The sequence below is a fragment of the Micromesistius poutassou genome (assembly GCF_964030765.1).
Source record: "Micromesistius poutassou genome assembly, chromosome: 21".
Classification (NCBI taxonomy): Eukaryota; Metazoa; Chordata; class Actinopteri; order Gadiformes; family Gadidae; genus Micromesistius; species Micromesistius poutassou.
In genome coordinates, this window is record NC_140291.1 from 4,716,024 (window position 1) to 4,730,233 (window position 14,210).

General features: G+C 45.6%; 1 protein-coding gene across 4 annotated transcripts; it reads right to left on the reverse strand.

The window, feature by feature from the left end:
• Positions 1–621: 621 nt before the first annotated feature.
• sun1a (Sad1 and UNC84 domain containing 1a) lies at positions 622–12,483 on the reverse strand. 4 transcript variants are annotated; one of them, XM_084485461.1, is made up of 22 exons: positions 12,383–12,483; positions 11,032–11,199; positions 10,293–10,510; positions 10,126–10,152; positions 9,646–9,981; positions 9,117–9,239; positions 8,235–8,303; positions 7,505–7,669; positions 7,218–7,316; positions 6,609–6,702; positions 6,310–6,368; positions 5,926–6,173; positions 5,321–5,602; positions 4,877–4,969; positions 4,553–4,638; positions 4,166–4,307; positions 3,411–3,794; positions 2,891–2,975; positions 2,677–2,792; positions 2,104–2,271; positions 1,847–1,939; positions 622–1,623 (listed from the first exon to the last, which is right to left on the reverse strand). In XM_084485461.1, the coding sequence occupies exons 1-22, from the start codon at positions 12,433–12,435 to the stop codon at positions 1,507–1,509; spliced, it is 3,225 nt and encodes a 1,074-aa protein (XP_084341587.1). In that variant the 5' UTR covers positions 12,436–12,483; the 3' UTR covers positions 622–1,506. The 4 variants fall into 4 exon arrangements, with proteins under 4 accessions (XP_084341587.1, XP_084341588.1, XP_084341589.1 ...); XM_084485462.1 differs by lacking the exon at positions 7,218–7,316; XM_084485463.1 differs by lacking the exons at positions 7,218–7,316; positions 7,505–7,669.
• Positions 12,484–14,210: the final 1,727 nt, after the last annotated feature.

The window sequence follows — 14,210 nt, forward strand, 5'->3', positions numbered from 1 at the left end:
ACACCCTTCACCAATGACGTACTTTAGTGTTTATTATTTAAAGTGTACATTGAGGTTTATAATGCAGCGTTAGTAGAATGGTATGTAGTTTATAAATCGGGTGATTAAGTGTACAGTATGTACTATTGTATGTAGTTTATAAATCGGGTGATAAAGTGTACTGTGTCCAAACAAATGTCGATGGTAAAGTATTAGGGATATTTATATGCGTAGCATGTTTATTTCAGCCCAAATTAAATCAATACACCAATTCGATTTTTTTCAACACATCACCCTGCTGCCTGGATCCGTCAACAGAACAAATGTTCCTAAAACAAACAAATATTAAAATCTCCAGCCGTCGTTTGTATAATGTAGCAGAGCAGTTTGCTTATTTATAAATTGTATGCATTATTTGCATGATTCTTGCACTTTTTGGCGTTGTATGTTCGTGGTTTGCACCCAAGTCGCTTTGTACAATATAGTCTGCTTAATTAATTGAATGTCCTAATTTTTCGATTCCAATATACATAACGAAACCATAAAATTTCCTGGGATGCACTCAAAAAGTTACAAAAAATGAAAATATCAGATCTTTATTACAACCCTTCTGAAAATAATAATGAAAAAACACATGTACAGTAGAAAAAAGTTTCAAGAGGCTTTACAAAATAACGTAGTCAGAAAATAATTTACAAAGCTTCCTGCTTGAGAACAAACTTGGGACAACAAAATAATTTAAAATGTCTAAATTACAGTGGGCACTTATAGATACACAATAATATAAAACTCTTTAAGTAAACATTCATACATATAGATTTACATTCTTATATTTCTGCTGAAACTACCATTAAAATAAATATGAATTGCCAAAAAGCAACACAGACAGATATATTACTCTTACAAAATATATTATAGACAAGCCTACATTGCTTTGGCATTCAAGCCATGACTGCAGTTCCTCATGCAATCTCTGGTGCTTTGGCAAAAGCTACTTTTCCATATCCTTGCTCATTCATCACTACATTGAAGGGCATCCACATTTGTTGGACCAAAAGTCCTTAGTGCTGACAAAAAAATATAAGCTATATTACAATAAAGCCAATAAAAAAAAAAAACTGCATTCTGTAAAGGTCCTGTATATAATATATCAGAGATCTCATAACACCGTGCTTTCTCTCTGGTGTGTGAGAGTCTGATTCTGATCCTTTGACGAATGTCAGGATGTTGACCATCCCAAATTGTGGTGTTCAGACTAGTTCATGACTGAAAAAAAACACAAACGGATGTGTTGCAAGACACAGCAACGCCATAAGTAAGGATTCCAGCTCCAGTAACATCCACATCTGCCCATTCCACTGGACAGCGCACACAGTCATGTTCTTAAAGAACACCAACAGCCATGTTCTTAAAGAACAGCAACAAGTATTACAATGGTCCACACCACTTCCATATTGGATAGTTCCACACGTGACTGAAGTAGTGATGGGAGAGGGGGAGGGAGGTAGAGAGGGAGGAACTGGCTCCTCAGTCGTTGCTGGGTATACCGTGTACCCTGAGCCGGTACATACACGTATACTCCTGGTTTCCCCAGTTGGAAAGAATACGCACTTCAATGATCTGGAAGGCTTGCTTATTCTCCTCCTGGTTCAAACAAAAACAAAATCAGATCAACAAACATACGACTGACACCTTAGTGTGTTTGAACATACACACAGAGAACCCATTTTTCCTCTATCTCCCGTGCACTGAAGACTAAAACCAAGGGTCACTACAGAAATGGAAAAACAGAAGGGTCCAATGTGAATGTGTAGGATCAAAATGTGGTCAGTTTGTAGAGATGTAGAGAGCGGTGAGGTGAACTTACGATCACGTGGTACGTTTGCACCGCTTCTCCATCCTCTTGATAAGAGTAACTGCCCAATAGCTTCCCTTCCTCCTGGTCCTCGTCATCCAGACCCTAACATTATGGGGGCATTAGGGGATGGCAAGACAAAATGTACTTCATTAATCCCACTCAGAGAATGTGGATTGCATAGCAGAAGTACAGAACAGTAATTATAATTCTATCTGAATTATACAAACAAATATAGCAAAAACAAAGAAAAGGGGGCGGTGTCTTACGTAGACAGTGAAGTCTTGCGGTGCGCTGCGCAGGGCCCCACTGGGGGCCAGGGCTTTGGGGATGTGCTCCAGGGTGAAGGCCGTGGGCTGGACCTTCATGGACAGACGGATCACCAGGTACCCCGTCGAGCCCCTGAACGCCCAGCAGTTCCCCGGCTGGACGTCTGGCTGCATACACAGGGAAGCAAAGCCGTGGTCCATGAGTCTACGGACCATTGATAGACCATTTAATCACTTGGCAGAAAGCGTACAATTGTGATATCCAACCCCAGGTAGGGGGTCAGGTCTCTTGCTCAAGGATGCCTACAGGGAGGCTGCGGACATGGGGGATTTCCTTAACCCACTTACCCTCTAGTAGCACTTAGTAGGCAGGGCTTTCTAGTGGTAAGGGTGTTCTACTTGGACCCAGCCGGCATGTTTGGTATTGAAAGCCCAATTTCTGCCATCTACCTATAGGCATCGTTGTGCAAGGTGCCTAACTGCTACTGGCTCATTTATGCCATGCAACGTACGAAAAACCAAATAAAAGAGAAACCTAAATGACTATTAAAAGGTATGATATTAAAGGCTTACTTGGATGACAACTCGAGGAGACTGGGAGAAATACCACAGAGGAAGACCGAACAGACTGAGCAGGGCGGTCCGGGTCTCATAGGTCTCTGAGCAGCGTGTGCTTAAGATACTGCCACCTGTTGGTGAGAGGCCGTCATTACCCCTCACGCAACAAAATATCAATCCATGTTAATGTGTTGTTAGTGATAGAGTAATCTGGAGCAGGGTCTCAGACCTCCAGACTCCAGGGCGTAGTCTGCTAGGCCGGTCCGGTCCTGGGAGTAAAGTCTGAGGGCGTTCCTCACCATCAGCTGCACTTCCTGGTCAGTTGGAGAAGAGATAAGAGCGGTTAAGGTTAAAGATGGAAACGACAGACATCATTTGCATGTCACATAAAAGATGCCACACCCTGGGTCGTCCTACCAGGTCTCTAGCGGTTAGGGTGTCTGCAGGCAGACTGGTAGGCCTCCTTGAGTGAAATTCCCGAACCCCTACCTGCTCCTCAATGAAATCCCATTGACTAAGTAATACCTTCCAATCTGCGGTGCTCTGGTCAAACCTACATTTCTATATACTGGCTACCATAGGTGCATGGTTGCAGGTGGTCACATTTGAATGTAAAACCACATCCGGATCCGAGTCATTTGTGCGGACCATAAAAAAAATTAAAAAAAAACTCCAAAGCAAATCCCAGTAGTCAGGTATGTAAAAGTGAATGTATCCTGACATCACTGCGACGGACTTATGATAAATACCTCCTCTGTCACTCCGGCCCCGGCCGCGTTCAGGGAGTCCACTACAGTCTGCGTCACCACAGTCTGGCGGTCACTGTGGTCTTCATCTTCCTCCTCCTTGTCTACTTGCTCCCCGCGGTGCTGCTCCAGCTGCTGTGCCAGCTGCTTCTCCAGCTGCTGGCTGACGTTCCTCAGGATGCTGAGCTCCAGGGAGGCCAGCGAGGCTCGCAGGTCGGCCCCGCTGACGTAGCGCTCGGCCAGCCACTCCAGCAGCGAGTCGGGGAGGGCGGCCGGGTCGTCAGCGTCGTCTTCAGGGGAGTCAGTCTGGGAGAGGGACACCAGCTGGTTGCCGTACAGCAGGGCCCTGAGCTCCTCCCTCACCTGGGCTCGCACCTGGGAGAAGAGCTGACGGAAGAGGAGGGAAAAGGACACTAGCATCAGGAGGTGCCGCTGGAGTGCAAGACCTCCAGGTGGAGTCTAGGAGTTCATGTAGGAAGATATATCGACTAAATCCGTCTTAATAGACAAAGTCATGATTAAATTAGGATATAAAGTGTCATCATACAACAATCATAGACTGAGGTCTATAAAAAGTAGAAGCATAAAGTTACACTAAATATATTTAAACTCCAATAAAATATGTGTCTAACCAAGTAGTGTGGTGCTGAATTTTTGGCTGGAAAAATTATAAGTGCCCCTCTTTAGATAACAATAATATACATAAGGAGATCTGGGGCATATGAGGGAAGGAAGGTTTGGCGTTTTGTTCCTCCTACCGTCTCCTGGATGTTGTCCAGACGTTGACAGTGGCCCTGACATCCTCTCAGTCCTTTCAGGTCCTGTCGGACATCCCCCAGTGCTGACTCCAGCCGGGAGACATCAGACCGCAATGCATCATGGAACTCACTGTCGACACCGCTGAGTAAGAGATGCAAAAATAACAAAAATCAATAGATAATTTTTACACAGGCGTTGTAGGTTGAAAACAGGTGTCACTCATACAAAGCATTGGTCTGCTCCTTTTATGTCTGAGGCACGGTATATCTAGTATGTACTATACTAGTATATTGTACTACCCATGCCCTGGTACACCAAAGAACAGAATTGGTACACTATACAAGGACAATCATGCCTGACTTGCAATGCATCCCTGTCTGTAGTACCTGACCGATGTGGGCAGCCTCGAGGCTGAAGTGGGCCGAAGGGTTGTCATCGTCGTAGTAACCGCCTCCTGTCTCTGCTGCACCTCCTGGAGGAGACAATGGGTTTGTTCCATTAGTAGTTCTTCAGAGATTACCCTCAAACTTGCTTCCTAACTCTCCAGAGGTCACATATGATGATCTATACAATACAAATACAATTGGAACGGACAAAACAATGAACAAAAGGAAATCAAGATCAAAGTACTGCAACAGACGATCGATTTTTAATCGAGAATATTGAAAAAGAAAGTACACTAGAAATGTCTGAATTGAACAGTGCGTTACCTCCATCTTAGCTGTGAGGGCTTGCAGAAGTTGTTCCAGTTCAGCCATACGGAAAGCTTGGCTCTCCTGCTGGTCCATATACTGCTTTCGAGTCTGGAACAAACCCATGAGATACTGAACCATAGAAATCCTCTTGCAAAACCCCAAACCCATCAAGCCCTTATGCTCTCCAATGTACATGTTTTCACTGGAATAACAACTCTTGGGAAGCGAAATGGTGACAAGGGTCCTTCGTTTAAAATCTTCAGAACATAATTGACGCAAACAAATGACTCATCCGTTTCATTACCTTCCGACATCGGGTTTTGGAATTATATTTTTTGATTTTTAGAGTGTAAACTCTCATAACACAGATTGTCCCATTTTGCCAGGTATATGGTCCTCTGCATTGACACCTGAGCGTCACCATCATCGTCACATGACATCCGAGGCCCACTAGCTCACCTGCTCCCTGTGTAACCGGTCCTCGTCCAGCCGGAGCTTCATCTCAGCCAGCTTGTCCTCCAGCAGTCCGTCCAGCCAGGGCTCCAGACCAACCCGGCCTGGCTCCGCCTGGCCCTGCACCACCACCAGCTGCTGCTGCCGGAGGCCCTGGTAGAGCCCCAGGACCTCGCCGTGCATCTGCTCGGCCCGCTGGCCGCTGTCCTCCACGTGCTCCCACAGCTGGGCCAGACTCTGCTCCAGCAGCCGCAGACGCTCAGAGTCCCCCGGCGAGGCCTCTCCGCCCTGCGAGGGAAACATACATGGATGCATGGCTTTACTTTTTATTTGATTCTATTCTCATGTGAATCCAAAAACAATCCATAAAAGACTCTGAATGGAATTTATCAAAGATAGATAAATTCTATCTTTGTACAACATATTACTACACATTTTCAAACACAGAATATATAAAAATACATAGAAATACATATTGAGTGCAGGTGCTATGTGCAATGAGGTGTGGATGGAGACTCAATGCCAAGTCAGTGTCAGATGTTCTTTCTGAATTTGATTCTTCTAATTTTGACTACAATGCAACAGCGTTCCACCCCCACCTCCCTGCTTACCTCTCCTTCTTCTCCTTCTTTTTGCATGGCAGGAGGCGGAAGATGAGGAGGAGGTTCAGTGTAGGCCTGGAGGTCTGTGGACTGGTCCGGGGGGCTGGGGGCAGCCTGGCCGCTGCTCTCCTGGGGAGGCTTCAGCATGGCGGCCAGGCCAGGGATGCTGGTCAGGGGCAGGGCGTCCCTCCAGTCTGTCCCGTCAACAGGCAGCATGGAGGACAGCATGTCTCTGGGGTTCCACCACCCCAGCAGGGCTAAACAACATTTCCTTTTTAGTATGTGTGACTGGATAAAAAGAGGCCACAAGACAATAACAAATGAGACGCATCAGATTACGACCTTAGAATAGGTCATGCGTGTAGAATTACAAAAAAATGTTGACTAATTTACCGGACAGTAGAAGTAGCAGGAGGAGAAGCAGTGCAATCCGGAATAGATTTGGAAGGCATCTGCGAAATACAAGACCAGATCCTCCTTGTTTATGCAAGGCTCAGTTATAGGATGCAATAACATTTGTTAAACTGCATGCAAAATGCATTAGTAGATAAAAAGGTATATATATAAATAATAAATGAGAGAGGTATCAAGTTCCATGGAGCAGAAAGCCCCAGGCTGTTTATCCAAACACCAAGTAACACTGAAACCATACTCTTAATGTTATATTCCTATTGGCAAAAGTGTGAACTCACCGGACCAGGAGGAAGTTCTTGAGGAGGGACATGAAGGAGGAGGTGTGATACCATCCTCTCTCCAGCCAGCGCAACACACTGGATCCTACCTGCCCTGGACACAGATGAAGGACAAGGGCAGGATTAGTCTCACATTCTCCTCTATCCTGTGGTCCCTGGATTAGGGACTTAACAGACATCCACCAGCCCGGTTAATCATGCAAGTCACAGAGAGACCGGAGATCCAAGCGGCTGGGAACTATATTGACCCACCTACTAGGGAACCCTATACACCTCTCGTTGGCTGCTGTCACAACAATGCATGCATTTTCACACGACTAAACTAATGTAGAAGACTGCACAAAAATGCATTAAAAACACAGACCAGAAAATCAACGATGGCACTAAAGATGGTCATCATGCTGAAGACTAAAATGCAAACGTACAGCCATGCAGAAGTGTGACTTTGAACAGAGAATGTTGAGGTCCAAAGTTAACCAATCAGCTAAAAGCATCAGCACGCATGCGTCCTCTAGCTCTTAGAGAGAGAGAGCGAGGGCCAAAGGGAGAAAGAGTGAGACGGATCACAAGGGCGGCCCCTGGCAGGTAAGGAGGGGAGAGCGCTGTAACCTGCGGACGGGCCAGACTCCCTGAGGTCAGACACGCGCTTCTTGGTTACAACCCATCCAGCTGAGCCAGCCCTCTGAGCTAGCTGCCAAACATAGGCTCCTAAGGAGGGATATGAGCAAGACGTACAATCACAAACACGAGAAACTGATCCCGTATCTAGACAGTCAAACCAGAAAGTCCTGACTTGTACAAAGACAAAGTCAACACAGATCCTTTATTTGGATAGAACTTATTTTATTCTATCCAAGCATTGAAGTGGTCACGTTTTAAAAAGTAGGTTAAATAACCTGCAGAGGACGACGCAATCCACAACAAGCCCAACAACAAGTAGAGAACCGAAGACAGAAAGGATGAGGTGTCTGATGATGAAGACTGTGAGGGGGAGGATGACGGCGATGAAGAGGAGGCGATGATGGTAGGTGGTTGTGTTGGCTTGTCCTTGGGGTCGTCACCTGCTAATACCCGCATCAATTAACATGACCACTTTAGGTACATGTAGGACAGCAAAATGGAATAGGCAGTCAACTCTGTACTTTTACTAGTACTACACAGTCCACACTGTATTTAAACTAGTTCTAGTAATATCACATTGAACTAGATTGTCAAGACGATGTTACTAGTACTAGCAACATCCCTTTGAACCAGAATTGTGCAATGGAGGAACCCCATACTGTCTAGTTCGGACACAACCAAAACAAATCCTGTTCAACAACGATGCACTAAAAACAATGCATGTATTCCTCTTCTATACTAGTTTAAACCATGTTCAAAAACATTTGCAATATTAAACTGAGAAAATAAATGAATTGCATGTTCAAAACAATGCACTGAATGTGCCCTACATGCTTTAAAAATATGAAGATCTGGGATAAGCATCAATCACAGAGCTAAACAACATTATTTCCTTTTCATGGAGAAAGGGAAGGACACATTTACGAGACACTTAATCCTGCAGCTGACATGTTATGAAACAAACACTGAGAATTGGACTGTATGCGTTTCCTCAAGAATACTCACACAGAGAGCTGTTCCGTTTCTGGTCATCCGGGCCTGCTGAGTCCATGCCTCCACCTGACCTGGAGGAAGCTGTGGAAAAATTAAATCATACAATAAGGTCAGATTTTGTGGTAGTTTAAGCCCCAAAGATTTGTGAGAAAGGCCTCAGTACTACACCGCCGTGCTGAGGAAGAATTTGCATTTCCCATGGAAACAGCCAAAGCAAAAAAGGGTGGAGTCGTATTTGTTTGGGAAAGGACCATTGCAGGTGACTGGACCCCATGCTGCATCATTAGCATAAACAAAATGAAAAGCAAAAACGATAAAGTCTATCACCACCGTGAGATTGTTTCCATTTATTGATAACATGGATTCCCTCCTTGTGCTGAGACCTGTGTTTCGAATAAAGAAATTAGACAACTTAAGAGAAGCCAAACACTAAAACCAAACCCCTGTGGAAGAGAAGATCACCTAGCATCAATCAGAAATCAACTTTCTCCCTTGATAGGACGGCCAAGAGAGACACTTGGTTAGAGAAAACTCCTGGTAAGAAGACCATCCCATCGTGGTTCCAATGAGTTCCAGTAACAATGTGATTCTGCCCCCACTCAGTATTTCAGTACCTCCATTACCCAGTTTTTCAATGCCACCATGAGCAGGTCTCAAGCGCCAGTGGTCCCAGCTATGCAGGACAGCGTGCCTGGCCCGTGAGCCTGACCTTCGGAAGACCTGCAAGCCTAGGTTCAGTATCAACATGACAGAGGCCATGGCCTCTATGCCAAGGGTCAGGATCCGATGCAGAACATCTACACGGGTTTGATGGAGCAACACCTCTAATTACAATGGAGACCAGATATGAACCATTGGAGGAAAAGGGTCAGTAGTGGTGGATGGTCCAACTACCTTCATGGTTCAGGTGCATCTTGAGCAGCATGTGTTTGTAAATCAGTGTGAGGAGCAGAGCCAGGGAGGCTGCCATCTTCCTGCATACACGGCTCACAGAGTTCCACATGGACACAAACACACCTGATAGAAATATCGGTCATACTGTATATGCAATGCTGATGCCCGACATGGAGATGATTAGGATCATAAAACTGTGCAAATTAGACAAATAATACGTATGATAAACTTTGTTTTTCACTGACATCAGTTGAAAATGCCATTAGTGACGTTATACGACACCCAAGCAGGATCACTCCATGTAAAATCACCAAGAATAATCGAACAGGACTACAAAATTGTATTATTACATAAGCCTACGAGAACAGGAGAAGTCTCCCTTCAAGCACCCTTAAAATATCACATAAAAAGAAAAAGAATAGTCCTAACAAATGGTATCTCCCAACTTAAATCCAGACATTATCCAGCTCACCCTCCTCTGCTTAGTGCTACCCCGCCCTCTGCTGGAATAACCTAGACATTGCCTTACCCGGCTTGCCCTTGCGGCTCTTGTCCCGGCAGTAGATGGTGGAGGTGGGGGATGTGGCAGCCGGACTGGCCGAGGTCCCCTGGTGCTGGGTGCTGGAGTACAGCGCCGCCGACGGCCCCACGGGGAGTCTGGAGCTGGGGTTTGGGAACTTGGCGGAGCTGTGGAGGGCGCTGGGGGCCTGCTTCCTCTCGGAGGGCAGGGAGTAGTCCCTGCCGGGGTGGCCGTTGATGATGGAGGTCTGCGTCTGGGCAGGGTGGCTGTGGCAGCCGTCGTCTCCGCCGGCGACCAGCGTGCTGTTGGACAGAGCGAGGCTGTGCTCCAAGAGGATGGTACTGTCTGTGATAGAGGTCGTAGATGATCGGTGTAAATATAGTGCACAGCAGGCTATGATAGTATAATACTGTGTACACAAAGGATTTATGGATTTACAGGCTAATCATATGGTAAACCTTAATCAAAATGCAAGTTATGTAAATGTACCTTGTGGATCTTCATCGTCGTCCAAACCTGTGTATCAGAGGATGACATCACAATAAGCAAGCTACTGATATGCATGTGTGAATTAAACAGCATCCCAACCAATATCCTTGTTCGTCACTACCACCATTCACCCAGTGCAACCATCGTCAACGACAAGTCCAGCCTACCCCAGTAACTGTCCATTAGGGTCTTCTCCTGGAAGGAGGACTCGTCCAGCATGGAGGAGAGGAGGGAGGCGTCAGAGGTCACGCTGTGGAGGCTGCTGTTGAGGTGCTGGTGGTGGTGGTGGAGGGAGGGTCTGCGGGGGGTCTGGAGGAGAGACTGAGAGCAGGAAACCGAGAGGTGTGGACGCCGTGATGACTTGGACAAGCTGTTGATCGACGGCCTAGCGAGGAGAAGGAGAAGCATTCGGAAGATAAAGGCACGCTGGTAGGCAGCTGAACCCAGGGGAATCTCTGCTTCCTACCAGGGTAAACAATAACAGTAGGCCGGTTCTAACTGTACAATCTAGATGTCCAAGACTGCCCTTGAACAACCTGCTTCTTAGTTTCATTGAAAAGTGGCACAGGGATACAATTAAATTGACAGCCATTGTTGTCCTACAGCCCCAAATAACCAAAGAGTTATGGTCAATGTCTTCCTTCCATTTTAAATATAGTTGCCATTTAGTGACACTTATACATTGTGTCTTAGGGGCTTAGGGGTTAAATTCCAAGCCAGGTATTTAGGATGTATACACGTAATATTATTGCCATGCTCCAGCGGACAGATACACAACCACCATTTTGAACACACACCTCCCATCCTTGACATCCGAAGTGACCCTATTCTACCACCAGGTGGCCATATTATGAAATGCTTGTAGAGACAGAAGAGACGAAAGCCAGTCTTTTTACCCCCACTTACGTCTGTTCCCTGCTGGGCGGGCCGCCCATGCTGAAAGAGGCGCTGCCATAGGGCGAGCCGCGCTCATGGGGGGGTGAGTGGAGCCTCAGGCTGCGTCTGGACATGGTGGCGGGGGGCCGTGGGTCCGGTTGGTCGGATCGCTCTTCGTCCAACACCGCCCACCAGTAGCTGCATGGACGAGAAACAAATGGAGATATGAGCGCTGAGAACTGAGCGAAACGGCACTGCGCTCATCACAACCTGGGTTCGAGTCCCGGCCGAAGGAGACCGGGTTCAATCTCGCTTCTCTACACGTTACCTGTAGGCAGCCTTGAGAACGATATCCAACCCTTAGCTGCTCCTGAATGACCCGTGTCTGAAGTTGCTGTACGTCGCTTTGGATAACGGCATCAGCTAACATGGCTCCATTATATTAAATATGATAGTGCTCCAAAAAGTATCACATTTTGGGGGTCCTGTCTCTTTTGCCCGTCATAAGGTCCCCCCTGGTTTACCCAACAGAGCGAGGCAGTCAGTAACGTCCAAATGGCCAAAAGAAACAACCCCTCTAAGAAGTTCAGGATGAACCAGTTAAGACTTTATTTAAAGCCTTTGGGAGTCCGGTTCCTCCTGGGATGTACCAGTAGTGTCATGTTCTCTGGCCAGTGAAAGGTTGAACAGGAAACACCTTACAGGATAACCCAGAACAATGACCACAATAGGGATTAAGTAGACAGCATTACAGTAGGGAAACACAACAGCTAAACTACTGGCATTCGAGACGCTAGGCTGGAAGAGCATTGAATGCCACACACACACGTACTGCGAGTTGCCAAAACAGTATCACCCCAGCAACTGCAAGGCTGAACTACAAGACATGCCATTAGATCAATGACCTTTGAATTCAGCCGGCATGTCACATGGTTCACAGGCAGACAGAGATCTTACTCTGAGACAGATTAAGGATGAACACACAGATACACAATACTGTGTGCCACACAGAAACCGGTCAAAACAGTAAGGTAGATAAAAAATAAACAGTTGGTTCCTTACAAACTCCTTTGCAGTCTCCCACCCGAGTCTAAAAGAGTGCCACATAAAAAGGGACCACTGCCAATAGTTATATTAGATGTACTACATATACAGCAAGAAGTAAAAATAGCATCATTGCAAAAAAAGCACCACACACACACACACACACACACACACACACACACACACACACACACACACACACACACACACACACACACACACACACACACACACACACACACACACACACACACACACACACACACACACACACACACACGATAGGATCCAAGTCACCAGGGAATGATCACAGACAGAAACCAACGGTAATACACACAGGTCAGTCCATCCCCAGCACTCCAGAGTACCCTCCTCATCATCGGCGTTCATTCCACGGTGAACTGAAGGCAAGACATCACACACACACGCGCCCGCGCATGTATATTCTTATAGCATCAAGCACCTTAGCCCTACTTACTGTACTGCTGCCGCAGCGATCACTTCCTGTTAGCATGGTGGCCGGAGCAGCAGCAGAGGCAGCTTACTGATTAACTCACCCCTCCCTCTCCCTTCAGCTACCACCTGTTTAGACTGCCTGCAGTATTTTCAGTGTTTGATCAAGTATCGCCGAGCTAAAAGACCCTCATAATACAATACAACTTTCCTGATATTTTGGATACATGAACCAATATCTGTAAATGCAAGAAAGTATGCTTATTCATAAGCTTATCCACAATGTCCACTACCTTAAGCAAGATGCCCAACCCTACCTTCTCCTTAATAACATCTCAAATCAAATGTGTTTTAAGTAAGCAACAATTTGAAAATTTCCCACTACAATGGTAGTTTATCATAATCAGAAAACTATTGATTGCTTTTCTTAAGGTCTCAATACAATAACATTAAGCCTAGCCTTTATAGGTGTTCACAGTTACCAATTTGAGTGGGTGCCTGAAGAAGATGAATGGGATGAACAAGTCTCTTCCGAAATCATAAAAAAGTTGCATTGCATACACCTCTCTGCAAGACTAAATTTGGATATGAATAGTTTGTTTTGCCAAGTCAAGAAATGTATTTAATGAATTTGAATAAACAAAATATGGAACAGCCAACAGCTACATTATACAAATGACTACATCAGTTGACACAGCATTGTAAACTACCTTTGGATTACCCAGCTGCCCTCTCATTGAGCTAATTAAAGATTTTCTAGGGATGTCCTCATATGCGCTGCTGTAACTTTAATTAGACTACAGGGGGCAGTACCTGCTGATACGACAAAATTGGTACCAGGTGACATCACCTGCCAGAAACACAGTTTGGTTCTGCCCCGACTGTTTGACTGTTTTAGTTACCGTTTAAAAATCCATTGACTTCGACAGATGAGAAACGAGTCACGGCACCCTGTCACTTACCACTGGTCGAGAAAACAGAAGTATAGATTTGGGCCCGGCTAACGTCCTATTCCAATTAGCATTGTCAGTTTTAACCACAACTTCAGAGGGCCTTTAAACAGCTCAACCAATCAGCTTGGAATGATAACACGTTAGCGGAGAAATGAACCAATCATAGGCCATGGTGGGCGGGACCCCGCGAAAAACAAAATGTCAACACTTTGAGGCACTAAAGACGGCCAACGCCAACAGCGACACATAACATTGACCCTCTTTGTTGTATTAGCGGAACACAAATACCTTACCTTTGAAGCAGCCCCGATGTGCTTTTCCCCTCGCCACTTCAGTTACGTGTCAGTGACGCAGGTGTCCTTTGCTACGGCTGGTGATGCTAACCAAATACTGGCAAATCGACTATTCAATTTAGTTTTTTTCAAAAGGCATAAACATAAAAACACCAGAATAAAAAATGTATTCGTCAACAGCCATGTGGTTCCTCATCAAATGTTAAATGTTTTGACCACTGGCTGCAGACTTCTTGCTAGTGCGCCATCCCACCTAGTATGACTGTGTGAGATTGGACCGGTCTATATACACTTACGGTGTATTACCGCCCCCCTGTGGTGGGCAGGGGGGTATGTACAACCAGCACCAATTGCTGCTGCTAATTATTTTTGAAAACGTGTATCTATATTTATTACAGTATTAAAAACTATAAATAATAATAATATTCATAAATAATCAATAATAGTTATTGGAAGAAATGTGAAA